This window comes from Aythya ferina, assembly GCF_964211825.1.
Source record: "Aythya ferina genome assembly, chromosome: 2".
NCBI classification, from domain to species: Eukaryota; Metazoa; Chordata; class Aves; order Anseriformes; family Anatidae; genus Aythya; species Aythya ferina.
Window position 1 is genome coordinate 81,924,195 of NC_140297.1, and position 20,005 is coordinate 81,944,199.

The window sequence follows — 20,005 nt, forward strand, 5'->3', positions numbered from 1 at the left end:
TATCATCTCTGTCATCAAGTGTAGAGTCCTGCACCTGGGAAGGAACCACATATATCAGTACAGGCTAGGGGTTGATCTGCTGGAGAGGAGCTCTGCAGAGAAGGACCTGGGTGTCCTGGAGGATGACAGGTTGGCCATCAGTCAGCAGGGTGCCTTGGTGGCCAAGGAGGCCAGTGGGATCCTGGCGTGCGTTAAAAGGAGCATGGCCTGCATGTCAAGGGAGGCAATCCTCCCCCTCTACTCTGCCCTGGTCAGGCCTCACCTGGTGTACTGTGTCCAGTTCTGGGCTCCCCGGCACAAAGAAAGACAGGGATCTCCTGGAAAGAGTCCAGCAGAGGGCCACAGAGATGTTATGGGGCCTGGAGCATCTTCCCTATGAGGAAAGTCTGAGAGACTTGGGTCTGTTCAGCCTTGAGAAAAGAAGACTGAGAGGGGATCTTATCGATGTTTATAAATACCTGAAGTGTGGCAGACAAAGGGATATGGCCAAACTCTTTTTGGTGGTCTGTGGGGACAGGACAAGGGGCAATGGCCACAAAATGGATCACAGGAAGTTCCGCACAGATGTGTGAAAGAACTTCTTCACGGTGAGGGTGACGGAGCACTGGAACAGGCTGCCCAGCGAGGCTGGGGAGTCTCCTTCTCTGGAGATATTCAAGGCCCGTCTTGACACCTGCCTGGGCAACCTGCTCTAGAGAACCTGCTTTGGCAGGAGGGTTGGGCCTGATGATCTCTTGAGATCCCTTCCAACCCCTAGGGTTCTAAAATTCTGAGATTCTTTCTCTCAAACTACAAAAATATTGAAACCTGATGATAGTCACTTGGTATCATCAGCCTCTTGCAATGGGTATAATAGTTTATTTCAAGAAAAGGTATGCCTCTTGATTGTCACGTGTAATACTAGCTATGTCTTCTTGTTTTAATGTAGATGAAACTAAGTAGTTAATGCTGGTTTTAGTTTTGCGTCCAGATTCTTAAACTAGCATGCTATGTACTACAACATTTTAATTATTATAAACATTATTCCGATGTTTAACAAAAAAAGGGAAGAATAGTCCCTCATCTTTTTGAAATTAAAAGAAAAATGCAAATATCTCCACGTTTTATATGGAAAATCAAATCAAAACTTCTCCTCTGTTTCCTTAAAATATTTTGAAAGTCTGCATTGACTTGACTGTGGTATGTATATTTGATATCTTAGCCTTTGGATTTCATGTGAATCTACACAGAGGCAAACACATCTTTATCTTGTCCTTTCAGATAAAGCACAAGATTACCAGGTTTATTTCCATGCAATGGTGATAGAAATCAATGAGAATAACATCGAATTCCTCTGAAACTATAAAAACAGAAAGCCTACAGGTGTCTCACCAGTTTTCAAAACCTGTTCTAATAATTTCAGAATTAGTTACAAAGTAGTCCAGTTTGAAATTTTAAAAGCTAACTTCTTTAAAGACAGACTTTCCAGAAGTAGTTTTCCAAGTCCTATGTGTCTTCAGCCATCTGTAGTAGATTATTTCCTCTTCCTGCATTTCAGAAGAGGGGTGGTGGGAAAGCGTTGGTGACAATGATGCTAATGCAGTAGCCATGATTCTTTTTTTCCCTTTTAATTTATTTTGGCAATCTTGCAAGAGGAGGGTAGTAGATCTAAATCAGCTACTGTAGCAGTGCGTGCTGAATGCATTTTGATGTATGTTATGTCTTCTGTATGGTAGTAATCAGGCTGGTAATAAAACGACGATCGTCATGCCCAGCTTTTGATACCTTTCCTTTTCAAAAGGACTGCATTAGGGGTAGCAGACATAGGAAAAGCAAGCAGAAAGTACGCCTGGACAATGGAGCTTGGAAACAATGTGAAGGCAATGGCTTCAGCTATGGGCTGTGAGGCGGGCGGTGTTGCTGGATAGATGATTTGAACCAGTGCCTGCTCGAGTCACAACCAAACACTTCAGCTAATTCATCACAGGACTCTCGAGCACTTCACTTGTGCAAACTTAAAAGGTTAGGGCAGTAAATAGTTTATTGCCACTGAGGCCTGCTGAACATTGATCACCGCTGAATTCCCTCTGTTTAGATATAAGTTCTTTTGAAATATGCTTTGTAGGTTTAGTCTGAGAGCAGGATAATTGCCTTGAGGGCTTAAAATTTGAAAGCAGACACTTCTACAGTCAGAATGCAATAGGCTGCCAAGATGGACTGGTGTGAAACAATACACTGTTATGCTTTTTTTCTTCTTGGGATTTGAATGAAGCAATAGCAAGGGCTGCTCTGTGAGGCATGGATGGGTAAAGTCCTGCGTAGCTTGCCCCTTTCGTGCCTATTAATAAAACCCTTGCTATAGTTCTATTTTCAACCTCTCTGGGGTTTATGCTGCAATTTTGAGCAGCTGATGGTTCTCCTTAGCCTAGTGTTGGGGAGTTGCTTAATCAGCATGCAATTATGTTTTCTCAGTGCGTGCATTGATATCGGGAGGTTGCAAACATTCCAGAAAGTACTCCTGCTGTGCATATAGCTTTGCACATTTTCATTAAGGCTTATTTAACGTGTAGGATTTTTTACTCTTACTACTGCGAAGGTCTGCGTTTCTAAAAAGCTGTTGGCAGCATTCAGTCAATGCACGGTGCTGGTTGTGTGCCCAACAAGCTATGTGAACATCAAGGTCTGCCAAAGCATGATCTAATGGCTCCAGGCTTTGGATCCAGATTTACTAATTTTTCTGACTGGCGGGGGGGGGGGGGGGTGATAGGTTTGGGAGGGTAGATTACAGTGCTAGTTTAAACGTACAGAACCACCCCAAATGTCTGCTTATGCTTTTTTGATCCTAGGGGATATCACCATAGCATCTGTGATGGTACCACGTATTTGGTGATCACATTCCTCCTTCTTAAAAAGGTGAAGTCTCCTAAACTTTGACCCCAGTCCAACCAACAGCTCCACCAAGATAAATCCCTGTGTCTGTATGGACCTTCTTGACTTTGCTGAATATTATGCATGAGCTTAAGGTTTAAAATCAGCTCTGGTTAAGCTGAGGCTGTGCATATTTATATCATGTATTTGTTTTTCAGTAAAAGCCCTGCTGATACTGACACATGCAGAGTAGGAGACAAGACATTTTTGAGGAATTTGAGCCTGTTATCTATTGTTCTGTAGCATATTACATATGAATGTAAACTTTTAAAGAAGACTTACAGTTTGGACAACACACTGAACAGATCTGGAGCTAGTTATCAAAGATTATATCCGCAGTCCTTTGTTCCAAAAATTGATGTTACTTCAGATTGCAAAGAAAGGGAGCTGAGATGTATTTTTATCCATTATAAATAGAATTTTCTAATAAGTTAAGATAACTGATTTTGTCAAAAAAAAATACTGGAACATCAGTAGTAAATTCAATACTCCAATTTATAATTTATGAATATCGTGATAGCTTTGAAGAAAAGTAGTCCTTTAGAATTCAAATCATAATCCCGAAGAAATCACTTCATAAAAATCAAATTCCTGGACTTAGAGTTTTCTGTAAAGTCCAAGACCAAAACAATAAAGTGGGGGAGAAGGGATGAAAAATCCGGTGAACAGTCAATCACTTTCTCTGTATGTGGCCGTACTCTTTACCGAGAAAACAGTACCTCATACTTGCCAGCTGTGAAATTTTTAGTTCATCTTTACCATGCAGCATGTTACTTTTTTTCCTTTTTTTTTTTTTTTTTTAGGCAGAGCTATGAACAGATGATGGATGAACTGTAGACTCATTGTGTTAGAAATACCTTTTTCATTTTAAAAGCTAAGTCCCTTCTTGACAGGGCAGTCATTCCCTCTTGTAACAATAGAGGAAACATCGTGAAGTCATAGTTCAGCTCCAGTGAAAGACTTCATTCAAGGGTTTGATGAATAGCAGAGGGAAAAGTAAGCAAAATAGCATGACAGCTCAAATCTTTTTGTTATCCCCTCTTTCACTGTCTTAAACTGCAAATTTTCCTATATATTTAATGGTAGGTAAGAATTCCCAATGCAGACAGAATTATTTTCAGCTGAGGGGATTTCAAGGATGAACTTGCTGATTTTTTTTAAAGAGAGACAAAGATTAATCTGAACTAAAGCTTGTACTGTGTGAGACGTGCATTTCAGAACAACTGTTGCATCTAGTCTTAAAATTTCTTCAATTTCACCACTTCTAATGGATCTGAAGAAAATAAACGTTTATAAGACACTTCTGAGGTGCAGAGTAATTGCTCTACATTGTGCTTCAATATCTTTACATGAAATTTGGTGAGCATACCAGTTTTTCAAATACTGAGTATCATATGAATAATCCAGTGGGTGTTTGCATTTAGAATTTTGGAGAAACATATAATTTCAAAACAGTGTGAGCAGTTGTTAAATGTTGATGAGAACTAATGTCTCGGGGTAGTGTTGGAGAAAACAAGACTCCTGGGATCAGATTGCTATGTAATTTTGGCATGATATCTAATTAGATCTCATACCTGCATATGATGTTCATAAGTTCGTGTTTTAAGGTGTTGTTTCACGGTGTTACTGTCTGCTGGCAGATAGTGAATATTATCAGTTCAGTAAAGTGAATCAAGTAGCTATGCATTCTTTCGCCCGAGGAAGAAAACGTTGTTTATTTTGCTGTTCTATGGAATAAAAATTCCATGTAAATATACTATTTAGGCTGACACAGCATCATACTTTACAAGAGTAGTAGCTGTTTTCTCCGTAAATTTGGCAAGAGAAAATGATCATCTGCATTTCCATACACTGAAGATGTAAGTGGATACCAGTAACTTGAATGGGATGTATATTTGCTCAGTCTGTTTACCTGGAAAGGAGAACTCTCTGTAGACCGTGGCTGGATTAATAGCCGGTGTAGCTCAGAAATTTAAAACTGATTAAATTTCACTTTTTTATACAACACTTCCTAGCATTATCCACTTAATTTTGTAAAAGTCTTCCTACAAAAAGAGTCAGAATTAAACTTCAGTGCTCTCCAAGTGTATCTTTTACAGCTACACACAGGAATAAAAGGTGTAATTGTTGTTTGTAGGCAGGATTTTCAAACGATATTGCAGATGCGAGGATAGCACAGTTTATCTGAATTTTCTGAGGGTAATAGCCTTTGCAGAATGAGGTTTAATGGGATTTTGCTGCATTTATTAATCCCACGACTGTATTAACTGAGAGCTACTGAGATGTTTGATTTAAGCATATGTGTGGTTTGCTTTATCAACTTGTATTTGCTTTAATAGATTTTCTTTCTGCTTTTGCCTGTATGTTACAGATGGGAGACGTGACTTTTTTTTTTATTATTATTATTCACGCTGCTAATTAGGAAAAAATGAGAACTCCACAGTTTGAGCTTAAATGGGTTCACTAACATAAACTATCAATCTTCTGTTTTTCATTATCAGAAATCCACCTCTTTCCCTTTCCTTTTCCCCCCACCCAACAGAGGAGCAAAAGAGACAGTTCTCAAGGGTGTGGTTATCATGAGATAATTGCAACCCTGAGGGATTTGAGACACTGGGGTGCATTTCATACCTTGTAGCTGTCCAAGGATGAGATTTTCACACGAAGGCTCCACCCCACTGTATTTTATTTTTTACTGCATAAATCAGTCTATGTGCTTAGGGATCATTTATCATTTCCCTAATACTCACCAGGGTACAAACAGTACTGTTCTAGTTTCATTCAACCCCTTATTTCTCCCTCCTTCTCCTGTTCAAAAAAAAAAAAAAAAAAAAAAGTTGGCAAGACTCTAAAATTATATAAAGGCGGTTCTGTATTTAATGCAGAAATCGTACATTACCCTAAAAACCCTTCACCCCTGAGTACTCTTTGTACTTCTGAGAACATGATATACGGCTGAATAGTGCACTTAGCAACCATGACTTCATTTAAATCCTTCAGTTTCTGAGAAAGGGATTACTGCCTAGAACCTAACCAGTATTAAAAATACATATTTTCAGATGCAACTGTAGTTAACATCAGCTTAAATTTGTGTGTGGAGAGAGCACTCTTGCAACATGAGAGGTGTTAAAATCTATAGGAGTGGAAAGTGAAACACTTGCTGAGGTTTTGTTCTCATGCCAGAACTTTTTAATCTTTTACCAATTACAGAATTCTTCATCAACATCGAGTATTTACATTTCTCAGCCTTCCCAGCACAACTTCTTTAGTGTATACTAGTCATGCAGGACCGAAAATTAACATTTCCAAACTCCCAAATGACACTTTTGCAATTTCCTCTGCTTCTCTGGCTAACAGACAGCACCGGTATGTTTCTCCCCTTGTTCTTTGCAGTTCCTGACAGAGCTTCTTGCATCCCAGGTGAGGATGCTCAGAGCCCCAAGGCAGCTTGGGGTCAGCACGCTGGAAATTAGCTAAAACTATTACTGCAGCCGTGAGTTGTAATGTTCCTAGCTTATGTCAGGGCTGTGTGGAACCGTGGGTCTCAACTTGCGTTATTTTTTCATCCAGCCGTACTTCACAGCTATTCAGCGCGTCTCCCTCATGGACAATCACCTCTCATAATGACCTGTGCAGCACGACTATTTCAGTGCTGCCTACGACTTGTAAAGATTCCCCCCCTTTTTGGATGCACGTTTGCTGGCAAGTTAGTATTATGACCCCCTTCATTTGTGCTTGGGCTTAATACGGTGTAACAAACCTTGTGGGCTGAACTAGACTGGTTTTTGTTCCTGACTGACAGGCTCCAGAAGTACAATTTCCTTAGCTCCAGCTGAATTCTGGTGAACACTGCTTGGAAGGACATGCAAAACTGAGGATGCCGCGATATGGAGGCTTGCAGGCATTCAGAGAGAACATGTTTGGAAAGGAAGACAGGTTGAAAAACTCCTGAGATAGATTTACGTGTTTCCTTCCACATTTATCTCCCTGTGAGATAAGTGCACCCTGTTGGCATGTGATTACGATCCTGCCACTTCTTGACTGAGAGATCCGTGAGTCATTCGGAAAAGAAAAGCGTGATTGAAAAGTGCTAATTGAAATAAAATATTTGCATACAATAGAGACATGGCAACTGCCTGAGCTGTACATTTTTTTTAAATTAAATGCAACCGTACACAATTTTATAGACTTCACCTGATTTGTGAAATTTGATGTTCCCACTGACAGTGTCCAATGGCTCGTTCACTGCATTTTGGCAACTCGGTCTTGTTGTCACCATTGCCTTTCCAACATATGCCTCATCCTGAGGCTGCAAAATTCACTTAGAAAAAGCTCCACCAGTTTTTAATGTCAGGCAAATTTTTCTCAAAGTGTGTATTTACTGGCACATTGGATACCATGCTCTCATATAGAAGGAATACTGCTTTGTATGTGCTAAGTTGGTCTTGTTTCAGTTCTAGCACTGCAAGGGACAAAAAAAATCTCAATGCTCTCTCAGGGCACAGTCAGGCGGATGAAGGTAGTATAGTATTTGTTGACGTGGGCAAGCGGGGGAAACTCCCAAACTTGTTTTAAGAAATTAGTTGACTACCACATCCCTATTTCCTGAATGGTTTACTCCTAAGTTCAAGTGAAGAGCAGCTGCTATTGCTATTCCTTTTCTTGGTGGCTCCAAAAAGGTGAAAAACAAAGCTGATGTTAGTGTTGTGACTTACATTACACAAGTCAATACCAATGTCCTTCTTTGGTTTATTAACACTATGCCTCGTGAGTGTCAAAGTTGCCTCTTAAAATCAATGTTTCTACATTATTTTCTAAGAATTGTAACGAACAGGCTTTAGTAGTCAATAATAAACACAAAAAATTAAAGACGAAGGTGATGCCAGCAGAAAATCTGTCAGATTATGATTTGTTTCCTGAGAGAAGCATCCTGCTTGTTCAGGAAAGGGAAGAATAATTGTAAAAGTTTAACCAGTGGTTCTCATCCCTTTAAGCTCTCTGCCCCTTAGCCTTCTCCCCACACCCCCCACATACCTGTCAAGACACACGTTTTTTTCTGACTCATCCCACGAGTTTCTAGCTAGCCACCCACATCCTTTTGAAGCAGATGGGTTGATTAAGTAGAACTTTTTATGAAGGGATCGACTTTGAATTCAGAGGGCTTACTTTCGCATAGAAAACAACAGTCTTCTACCTGAAAGGATGTGACTGAAGAAGTAAGGCTTACGGTGTTTAAGTATAAACACATTAAAATCTGAGTGCTTGCAGTGGTGACAAAAGTGTGTTCCTCTCCTGTAGCTTCCTAAACAGGATGAAGAATTAATCACAGTCCACTTTGAGGTATGTAATTACTGCTATCCACACCTTGCCTGAAAAGGAAAGTTAAAATTAGGTGTTACTACACTGTTACTAAACAGCGAGTTTACTGAAAGCTGTTTCTACAGGTTTATTACAACATTCTCAACAAAACCATCATCAGCTACCTGTATTCATGGATGCTATTAATACTCTGGTTTTAAAATTAATCATATGTAGTGCCTGTACATGCATTACAGGTGAGGGTGTCAGTGCTTATGTACTAGAGTTCACTGGTTTTAGCATTTCAAGGTGAGGTGTCTTTCTTCTGGTTCACTGGTTGTACTTTAAATTTAAAAGACTTCAGTCTTTTTTTTTTTTTTCATAGCAAGTATAAATATCAGCCTGTTGTACTTATTTTTAAAATGTTTTTAAATGTCAGCTGTTTTCAAGAACAAGTAAAGGAAAAGGAATGCTGTTGGTTTTATGAAAAAAAAATAAATAAATATTGATTTTGAACCGTTGTCCTTTTCTGAGTAAAATTTGGAGTAAGATTTTGGAGTAACATTTGGCAGAAGATGACCTTATGCATTGGAAGAAAAGACAATGACTTGCCCTGTTCCAAAAAGAAAGCAAACAAAAAGAAAACTTATTTTTTCGACCTGCTGTTGCAGATTTATGCACTCTTCATTGTTTCTGCTGCACTGGAACTGTACTGGAGCAGGAACTGCAGATGGCAACTGTGAGAGCCTGCCTTTTGCCAGTACATACAGGTCCATCCAAATTTGCCCCATGCAATTAGCCATCACAGTTTAATTCCTCACGCGCACAGTAAAAATGAATAAAAGTCTCAAATTAATTACACAGAAGTCTGTGGTATGCTGATAATGTTCTAGCAAAAGAGGAGTTGGTTTCGTTTTTGGTTGCTTTATGGCAAAACAAAGTAGACCTAGGTCCACAGAGGTGTAACATGAAGACTAAGCGATTGGCACCTGTGAGTGGACTAGGAATAAGTTTGAAGTAATGGCACTCATCTTTTTTTTAGATGTGTTTTTATAGTTCTTTTTCTCCAAGGGCGGTATCTTTGTGAAAACCTTGAGTACTTTAAGAATAAACTGAGTGCATGGAGCAGAGGCATGTTGTGTGCCTGCTGAGGTGGAGTACTCGGTGTCTCTGCTGCCCTCATGCAAGCATTGGACTCTCAACCTTCCCAGGTTCTTCAGGGCATTGGATGTTCCTTAGATAGCTCTGCCCAAGACAAAAAGTTACCATTTTTTTCTCTGCGTGCACGCATGCACTTGCTTATTTCCGCAAGGTTTCATGTTCTCATTTGTCTCCCTGAAGTCCTACCTGTTTGGAAAGCTCAGCCACAAGCGAAGCACCACCAGGCAACAAGCTGCAACGTGTGGTCAGAACGGAGGTATCTGTCTGCTCCTAGACTGTGACGAATTAAGTGATTTGATTTTTAGAATAGCTGACAGAAAAAGAGAGCTAAGATAAGTTGCTTTTATCTTGCACTTGCTGTGGTTTAAGAGCGTTCCCCAGGCAGTGTTACCTCAGTTCCACTTGTGTTTGGAAGGAACCAAGCATCATTTTGTAAAAACGTTTTCAATTTTCTAGCAGGTTTTAAGTTTGTACTTACTTGAATTTGTAAAAACTGAAGAACAATTTTGCAAAGGTTCTATATTTGTTCAGTACATTTTATTTCCATGTTAAATACCCTTACAAGAAAGAAAGGTCCTAATCTCCATCCAAATCAGATATGAAATATGATTTTAAGTTTATTTTGTCATGGAGGGAGAAACATTTTTGATACTTTGGGTGTACCTGAGAAACGATTGTTCAAACTGTTTTTAAGCTTTCTAAAATGATGTTACTTGGAATGAGGAATTGCAGACTAGGAAGTAATTTTCTTAGTGATAGATACTAAATGCTGAAAAGGTAGATTTTTTTCTTTGGTTGAAAGGCAAGAATTCCAGTGGTGTCCATAAACCTGTTAGATTTTACCTGATGCATCAGTAGGAGTTAAAAGAGTTTCAGGCAATGAAATTCACAAATTTGGAGAAATTCTAGCTTCTAGGCAATACAGGAGTTTTATCAACATTAATGAGGGTCCACTGTATTAACTCACGTTTTGCAGTCCTGTAGGATAGGAAGAAAAAGAGATGTGAGATTGTTGTCAGCAAGGCTGTACCATATTAGATAACTGCTTTAATTCAATATCTCTCTTGCCACCCACTGAAAGTCTGTCAAAATCATACAGAAGATAGATTTTGAAAGTTTGTTTTTTAGTGTGCTTTTTTTGTTTTTGCATGTAGTGATGTTTTTTATCACCACTGTGCACAACATCTAAGTATTTTGAAAAGATTAAGGAAGCGAGGATGGAATTTTTTTAACAAAAAGTCAGAAGTAAAATAAATGTATTTTAATAATAGTATAAGCTACTTGTCATGTTAGAATTTTAAAATAACCCGTATGCTTTAAATTCATTTCTTTATATGTGAAAGGGAATAAAAAATGGTGATATTTCTTCCAAAATGACTGTGTTCCCTGCACACATTTTATTCATAGCTCTCAATTCCCTTGGTACATATAAAGCAAAATGAATTAGATATCTTTTTACATCTCCCTTTGAATGTTCTCTAGTAACTCTGCAAGTTGCCCCTTTTTGTCTTTCTACTAAATAGCATTTAAAGCTTCTGGCACAGCTGGACTTCAGTATGTAAGAAAGCTTTTAGGGTATTATAATGTCACTAGCCATTGAAGTTGCAAAATTTCAAACATCCAAACCCATCCTGACTTTGCTGCATGCTCCTTGTGCTTAAAAACTTGGGTAAACACGTATATTGTTGAAAGTATCCCTGAAAAAAACTGGTGCTGAAAAGAAGGAAAGAATCGACGCTTCTTTTTAAAAGCTTCTTTTCTAATCTCTGTAATTTGAAACTAAAGACTTTGAACAGTGGGTTGGAGATTGTTCTGCAAGATAAATTCCTTGCATCACATAACCCTGACAACTCCCCAGTTCCATCAAATTAATAACAAATGGATAAGAAGATAAGCAAAACTAATGGCGAGGTTACATTTTTGTGACAAAGGTTTATGGCCATGCTGAATCTCATGTTCTGCAATATCCCTCCTCCTTCTCCTCCTCCACGTTGGTGTTGTTTTTTTTTTTTTTTTTTATGATTATCAGATCTGAGCATTCCTGTATCTGAAGCTCTTCTGTGGAAAAGATGAATAGCAAGTTGGACTGTGTGACTTCTAAAAGTTTCTGTGAACAGCTCTCTGCAGCCCCCAGTAGAAATGGCTGGTTTTGTACAAGATCAGGCCTCGTCCTTGCGCATTGTGCATCCGGTTTTACTCATTTGGTGCTATGTATCTGAACATTGAAACACGCTGATGTAATGCAATCTCCCTGTTTTGTTAAAATTGTGGAATAATTTATATAGGAGCAACTTCTGAATGTCATGCGGACCAACTTTCCATAAAGCAGAACAAGCTTTTACAGCATGTTGTTTAGGGCCATGTCTGGCTGAGTTTTGAGCATCTCCAAGGGTGGAGATGCCACAACCTCTCTGGACATCCAGTTTCAATGTTAGACTACCCAAACTGTGAATGTTTTTTTCCAAATATCTAATTCTATTTTTTTTTTTTTTTTATGTTACAACTACTGTACATTGTCTTTTGACCTCTCTCTGGGCAAATCTCTTTTAATCCAGGCTGTTAAATTTTCTTAACGCAGTAAATTAGCCCATCAAAGAGTAGAAGGATAAACAATTTACAAATTATATCTATTCAGAGGGCTGTTCCAAAACACACTCTTCAGTCCATAGTCAGTGGCCAAAACAACTGTATGGTCTGTAGGAGACCTTGTTTTACTATAATAGACCTCAGAGGGAATGGATATTTCTAGTTAAGGACTGTAGGATTGAAACCTAAAAATAATAGGTAACTGGTGGTTCTTCAGTGGTCAGGCAGCTATCGGTAGGCTGCTTGAAATGCAAAGGTGAATGTGGTGACCTCGTGAGCTGGATTTACAACTGCACCTGCAGATGGCCAGGGAATGCTGAGGAGCCACTTATTATAGAAGCTGAATAATGAATCCAGCTATCAACTCGTATACTGGTTCAATAAATAAAATTTTAACTACTTAGGGAGTGTTTCTCCTTGCTTTTTCTCTGCTTTGGGTTAAATATTTTCTCTTTCTTTCCCCAAGAAAAAGTAGTAGTTTTTCAGAAGGAAAAATGAAACGTGTTATAATAATGCCCGGATGTTTCTCTTTAGAGATTATTTCAGAGAGTTTGCATCAAAACGTGAAATTAATCAGGAGGGAAGTTCTAAGGAGAACTTTCCCAATTCAAACCATCAGAAGCTGCCATATGGGCATGCACTGTGGAGCGTGCTAGGGGCCTCTTGCTAAAATCCTTGAGTATTTCAGTTGCACAGGGAAAGCTGCTGCCCCTTTGGGAAAAGTGTGCTAAAGGGTGTTTCAACTGCAAGGTAGCTGGGGGCTCCAGGCATTTCATGGGGGCAATAGCAGTATGGCTCAGCTGCATGGACCTTTTTAGTGCTTATGGAGCTGGAAGGGGATAGCTGCTTTTGGATCCTACAGTGCCTGACCCTTTGGGACATAATGAAAGATGATACATGCTTTTGCTGCTGTTATCCTGAGTTTTTTATCAGACTTAGAAGTGCACTGTTGCTGTGAGGTTTCTGCTTCCTCTCACCCTTTTCTCCCCATGCTTTTCCATATCAGTTGATCTCCATATCCCTGGAGAAATGAATGGTGGGGAGCCATGGATGACCTGGACTCCTCATCTGTGCCTTTTTGTGGGTGCAAAAGCATGTGTGTGTTCGGTGCAATGAACAAGTTTATGTTCAAGCTCCTCTTTTTTTCACGTGATTAAAACCACTTTGGGGTTACATGATAAAGACTGAACTGGTTCCTGAGGGCAGAGTGTGTTGCAGTTTGACCGCTTATCGAACATGAAGACCATGATTTAAGGTCACTAAGCAGTGAATAGCTTAGTTTTGCACCTTGGTTTTGGTCTTCTCATTTAGGAGTGAAAGTGAAATACTATCCCACTGATGTAAAAACCAAACCTCTAGCCACTTCAAGAAGTCTTTCTGGTCATGCAGCCTGCAGCCCAGAGTATGATGTAGCTGCAGTGGAGCTGAACCAATGCACTGGGAATGGCAGAGAAGCTGGTCTTCTATCAGTACCACTGGTTATTCCTTTACCTCACCAGTAACTTGAAAATTAGAGTTTGCCAGATCTAAAGTTTCATTAAAACAAACACACACACAAAGTATGAGAATCCCTGTTTTCCTGGAGGATATGAACTCTTTAAGAAATACTGGTAACTCTTTCTTTCTTCATTCATTTGCTGCAACAATCTTGTGAATAGCTTGGGCTAGCATGAATTTTAGGAAGAAATGTTGAGTTCTGCATGCATTTGTGAAACTTATTCCTTGCTAATTTTTTGCTTATAATCATTGATCTAATTTTATGCAGATCACTTTATTATTTCTGTTTTATTAATAAGAGAATGGGGAAGGAGATAGGAAAGAAGATATATCTACAAAAAAAAACATTCATTTTATCAAAGTTTTCAGTCATTTTTCAGTCCATGTCTATTTTGGTAAGACGTTGAATAGGGCTTTAATATATCAAGAATGTAACCTAACAATAAGTAAATCAGAGCTATTGAATTGGCCATTTTTCTGTAGAACAAAAATATACCAAAATCTCCCAAACTACTATATATATGTGTGTGTGTGTGTCTTTCAACTACTACTTTTATTGAGTGAGAGGGCAATGAGTTAAGAACTCATTCATTCTGAGTTAAAGGATTGGAGGCAGGAGGAGTTGTCATGTTCTCCTGGAAGCTTACCTGATGTTCTTGTAGGTGTATAGGCTGATCCCCATCCTCGTTGACACCCTCCACTTCTCCCCAAATACTTTAGATTTCCTAAAATCGCTAGGACTTTTTCTGTGGTTTTAGGACTTTACAGGAATGCTTGGCCCATACTCTGTGTTAGATTTAGCAACTGGAATGTTATGCTTTAAATGCCTGTTCCTAGGGGTTGAGCAGTTTGTTTACTGAGATGATATAAGTGATCCCAGTGGTTTTTATTGGCAGTGGAAGGCACACTGAATATTCAAAGCAAACAGAATTGATTTTAAAGAATACAAAAAGTAACTGCTATGAAACCTGTAAGGCCTGAACGGTTTCTGAGCGGTTTTTCTTCTTTGTGATTTGCTTTTCAGGTGTAAACCTTTCTCTGTGTTTAAAGATATCTGATATACATCTTCTACTCTGATAAATCTAAAGAAAACTACTGTAAGTTTTATCAGGAGAGCAAAGATGCTTCATCTAGTGTTATATTTAGGTTAGCCACCTTTGCTTTTACAGTGGAAGAATAACAATTTACATTTATATTATCCTATTTCCTCCTGGGGCTTCTCATAAGCTTCCCTCTTATAACACAGGCCTTCTAGAAATCCCATATTCTCAAACTGAGAAGGCAGTAAGGAGATGAAATTTCAAATTGTTATTTATCTGCTTTAGGTAGAACATTAGAGCATATTCTGCTAGTGCACACTATTTTTTTATTTTTTTTTTAGAAAGCAAATAGGTAGTATGATTGTAGCCCATCATTTGGTTTGTTTTAAATGACAAAAGGAAATTAAGTATCTCAAAGCTGAACCTATGTGCATGCTAAATTTATTTTTGTAATATCACCATTGTTAACAATGCATTGGTCAGAAGCAAGTACTGTAAAGTCTGCAGGCTTGCATATATATAGTACTCATACACATGATAGGAATGTGTTCTTGTGGAGGGTAAGCCCCATATGTTTTCATTTAGATAGTTTTCAGTAAGCTTTTAAATCTTGTTAAAGACCTTGCTAAGCTTAGTTTTGAATGATCAGTTGGGAAACATCATATTTAAAACATTGCTCTATTAAATTCAAATCTTGTGTAGAGATCGAATCTGGCAATTATAAAGAAAGACATGGAGAGAAAAAGGAGTTCACATTCAAAATATATTCAAAACTCATTGTCCTTCTCGAAGCTGCGTGATTGAAGAAACACAATGTGGTATTCAGTGTATTCATATTGTGTCCTGTGATTCCAGAAGCATTGTAACCAATGAGTCTTTTCTTGAAAATTTTATCATCATATGGGTAAGCCTTGCTGTAGAAATTTATACTTGCCTAAGAATGTATTTAAATCGTACAACAATTAGGGATTAGTCTCGCAGTAAAACCCATACGAACTGAAGATACTCAGTGTATAAAACTCCTGATTGATTTTTAATACTCTGAGCCAATTCTGCAGGGTTTTCAGAACCTGAAAACCTGCAATGAAGCACTTTTAACCAAAAATTTAAATATCTCCATTCTGTTCTGTTCGCTTCTAATGATGGTGTTATCACTGTTTATTGAATGGAGTAACTGCTTAGTGAATGGAATAAGGAGAGGCACGTCATAAGTGTATATATTCACAGCACCTCCCCAGATCAGCTATGACAGCTCCAAAAGCACCGTGTCCTCATTGTACATGGGAAGGCACTTCCACGTTCACTCTGATGTTCCAAGTAGACAATTTCTATTTTGTTGGTATGCCACTGTCCCTTTGTCACAAAGTCTGTCCAAAGAGGGCAAATGAGTATTGGGTACATGCTTTTCTTTTTGAGAAAACTTTCAGTTTGGAAGCTTCTTACAGGCAAAGAAGCTTCATTTTCCTACTCCAGTCATTACAGAAACTCATGGAGTTGTCCTCAAAGTTGTTAGGTACACTGCTTTCTTTATGCAGTTGACAGTAACTGTTAGTTTGGGATTTCTGAGGCTAGGATGGAGCATCTCTCTTAAGGAGGTAAGTTGAAAAACAGTGTGGATATGTTTTTTGCTAAGCATGATCAAGAGCATCTCTTTTAGGTTTTCTGCTGATTTGCCACTGTCTTCAGTGGTGTACACAGAGATGAGCTTCCTAATTCAGGCATTTAAGATAGTTGTCACAAGTTAGGCTGTGTGAAAGCTCTACTCTGTTAGTATTACCTAAGCTCTTTTCTCCACTGGACAAATCTTTAACCTTTCAGAAAGTAAGGCTTGAATTTTAACCTTTATGCACCTGCCCTTACGAACTGTCATTTCCGTGAAGATTTTACTCTTAGATAAATCTCACTGAACTAAGTACACAAGCAAAGAATCCAATTCTGCAGTTGGTTTCTGTAAGACAACCCCTGTCCTTCTGTATCTTGTACACTTTTGCACATTTCTCTTAATGAGGTCCCTGCGTATTTTATTTTATAACTTCAATCTTCCTGCTGGTCTTGCACAAAATAACATGTTCAGCAAGAGAAATAATGGGCTAATGGATAACTTAGCACTTTTTCACGATCTGCCCTGCTTCGTTTGTAACTATTTAGTTGACCTGGTGTTTTATAAAACTTTTACATTCTTAACTTTGGATTAGAATCAAATTAAAACCCAGCGTGAAGTTACACCGCACAAAATGTCTTAAGAGTCCCGTGTTTTTGGAGCTGGAGCTTTTAGTGGATAAAACCATTTTTCATTTTCTTGAATGCCATTCTAGTCTAACCTGCACTCCAAAATGAAATGAGTTTAGCGGTCTGAGTCCTGTCCCTGGTGAACAATAGTCCACATTACAAAAACACCAAACCCGCACAAAGCTGTCGGTTTCTGCTCGGGAACACTCAGGCCCAGCCAGTGTGAAGGCAGAATTACCTCACACCCTAGGGAGTGATTTTTCTAGGTGAAGATTGAGGTCATTCTTGAGGCAATAGGGAAAAGCGGATCTTGTGAAACTGGTCTCTGCAGCAGCCAGCGAGGGCAACCCCTGGTACTGCTACTACAGGCTCTTTGTTCGCCTTGCTGACGAGGCTTTATAATGTGGGATCGCTCATTTAAGACCACCTGAGATGTGCATGTACCATTTGCTGATGTAGTAGAATATGCAAACAAAGCTTGCATTTTGAGGAGATGTTTTTAGCAGGTTATTTTTGGGGGAAGAATATGTTAATATAGGTGAATTCCTGGTTCTCCTACAATTGTTGTTTTGCCTTTTCTTAGAGGGCTGGGATGGCACTGTAAATATTTGAAGGTGAATATGCTAATTCCTGTTCATTAGTGCATAACTGATTGTATGACCCATTCATTAAGATGTTTTCAGAAGAGTTACTCAAACAGTGAAGCTGAGAGGCCTTAAGTGACTCTTATCTTTATGGCAGACGAATTAAAACTAAACAAAACAAAAATGCTCAGCACTTCTTTAGTAGATCAGTGCATAGTTTTAGCTGTGTCATACTAGGTTAACATAGAAAGTATCAAGTTTCATTTTTTTTCTTTTGGTTAAAAAAAGAGAGTTAAATTTGTTTTCATACCAATAGCTATTTCAGATCAAAGCTATGTGAGAACATTTTTATTTTGGATAACAGTAATAAAATTTAGATTATTTCATACTTGTATTAAAATAACCATAAGTGCAAATGAAAAATAATTTAATTATTTTGATTTCATCTGCTGTGTAAATAAGCATCAAACCCCCAGTGATTACTGAGCAGAGAAAGCAGCTTAAGAAGAGAAGTGAATACTGGGCTATCTGTCTGAATCTTCAGAGAGCCTGAAAAAATACCTGGCAAGTGTAAAGTTTCCCATTGATTTCTCTGTGATAGCTCAGCCTGTTGGATGAGGGGCATTTACCATCTCCATCCGTAGCTGCCCTGTCAGTGAACACTGAAGAAGGGGGCATGGTAGGTTTGTACTCTGCTTTTGGTAGTGTCTCTCTAACCTGTGGACTGGATCATATAACAAGGCTGTAACATTGCCATTGCTGTAGAGCTTGTTTCAGGAAAGTCAATCATTTATCAGCCAGAGAGGTACACCTGAAGTAATTCTTCCTTTTGACGGGGCCACAGAGAAGATTGCTCTAAATGTCCATTCCCTTGTGTGGTTTCATTGTTTGTTTTTTTTTGATGATGGTATAAACAAGGATTTTTTCATAAATGTTCATGCTATCTTACATACTTTTGGCCAATTTTAACCAATTTCAAGTATGTAAAAGATATTAAGCCCAAGTGAATATTGTGCAAATTGGCAGCTGTGGAAATGACAGAGCACCTGATAACGTTCCCACTGTAGGGGAGGCTTACCCCTTACTTCACATGGGAAAATGATCCTGAGAGAGAGAGATCAGGGAACACCAGTCTTTTGATTCTGCTATTTATGGAGCTACTTGTTTATTCTTAGAAATCCTTCGAGGGTACTTCTGTAAACTGAGCATCTACTCTGTACAAAAGTGTCTAGATGGTTTGTGACAAGTGATGTATTGCTTTGTTTGGTTGTACATGATCACTGCATGTTCTGGTTCTCCTAGCATAATTGGTGTTTTTTTCTTTCTCTCCCCCAAGATTTCATTTGACCTAGCAGAATATACTGCTGACGTTGATGGAGTTGGCACTTTACGGCTCCTGGATGCTATTAAGACCTGTGGCCTTATCAACTCTGTGAAGTTCTACCAAGCCTCCACTAGTGAACTTTTTGGAAAAGTGCAAGAAATCCCGCAGAAGGAGACCACCCCTTTTTACCCAAGATCGCCTTATGGTAAGAGCTCGCTGATGCGTGTGTCAGTAGTGTCTGTCTGTCTGTTCTCCCTTCTCATGTCTCAGGGCTGAAGTCATTTGGGTGTGAGATTAGAATGACGATAGAGCTAAAGTGACTAGACATGTTGAGAGGCATACCTTTATGAATTACTATATAAAAAGTATTTGCTGCCATTGCCCGGGGGTTGGAAATTACCATCTCACTTCACAAGACTCTGTTCATTCAGATCAGAAGTTGAGAGCTCTTGTACGGAGAAGGGGGAAGGGTGGCTCTTCCCTCACAAAGGACTGTAAGATACCACTGAAGTGATAAGGTTTCATGTTTTTTGTTGCCTAAATGAAAAACTCCCAAGAGCTTGTTTCTTCCGTCATGAACTTGCATTAAATTTGAAACACTTATTAAAGCAATGCGCATGGAAGACTTTGGTGATAAAGTTTCAAATCAATTTGAGTGTTAAGGCACCAGATTTTCACTTTTATTTCTCCGAAGTCACTTCTTTTATTAGCAGAGGTCACCACAGTGGTGTATTTCACACGCTCTGGCTGTGTTAATTATATTGTAAAAGAAAAAGTGCTATGCTTGAATGTGCATAAGAAAACAAGTGAGAGAGCGCCCTAACACTTCCTGGCTGGTTCTGGGGCTGTGCAGAAAAGGAGTATTTTCCCCTTCAGCTGCTCTTTATTGGGCTGGATATTCTTTCCATATGAAATGTGACACATCTAGGGAATTAATCAAATTCTAGCGCACTCCGTTGCTGAAACATGGCCTTCACCCTACATGGAAGAGAGATGCGTATATGTGCCTGTGTCTGTCTGTATGTGTGTCTGAGCTGTGCACAAGTGGAGCAGATGTATGTAATGTCTCCAATTATTTTTGTAGGGGCAGCAAAACTGTATGCCTACTGGATTGTGGTGAACTTCCGAGAGGCCTACAATCTCTTTGCTGTGAATGGCATCCTCTTCAATCATGAAAGTCCCAGGAGAGGTTAGAAAATCCATGTAAAACTGTTCCTGTATTTGTGTGCATCTGACAGGAAAAATGAAACAATGCATCCACAGGTTTCATTTAAACTTGCCAAAATGCTGTGCTTGACGGTGTTTGGCTTGAGGTAGCCAGCAGACTGTGTTTAATGTAGCACTCATGTGGCAGTCTCAGAGTCTGCAGTATAACAGTT

The 20,005-nt window shown here is 39.0% G+C and overlaps 1 protein-coding gene across 1 annotated transcript in view; it reads left to right on the forward strand.

The window, feature by feature from the left end:
- The window catches only part of GMDS (GDP-mannose 4,6-dehydratase), a 405,376-nt gene that overhangs the window by 133,455 nt on the left and 251,916 nt on the right, over positions 1–20,005 (forward strand). The window contains exons 5-6 of the mRNA XM_084508158.1: positions 18,639–18,831; positions 19,711–19,815. Of these exons, the coding sequence (XP_084364284.1) occupies positions 18,639–18,831; positions 19,711–19,815 (298 nt within the window). The remainder of the gene's footprint in view (positions 1–18,638; positions 18,832–19,710; positions 19,816–20,005) is intronic.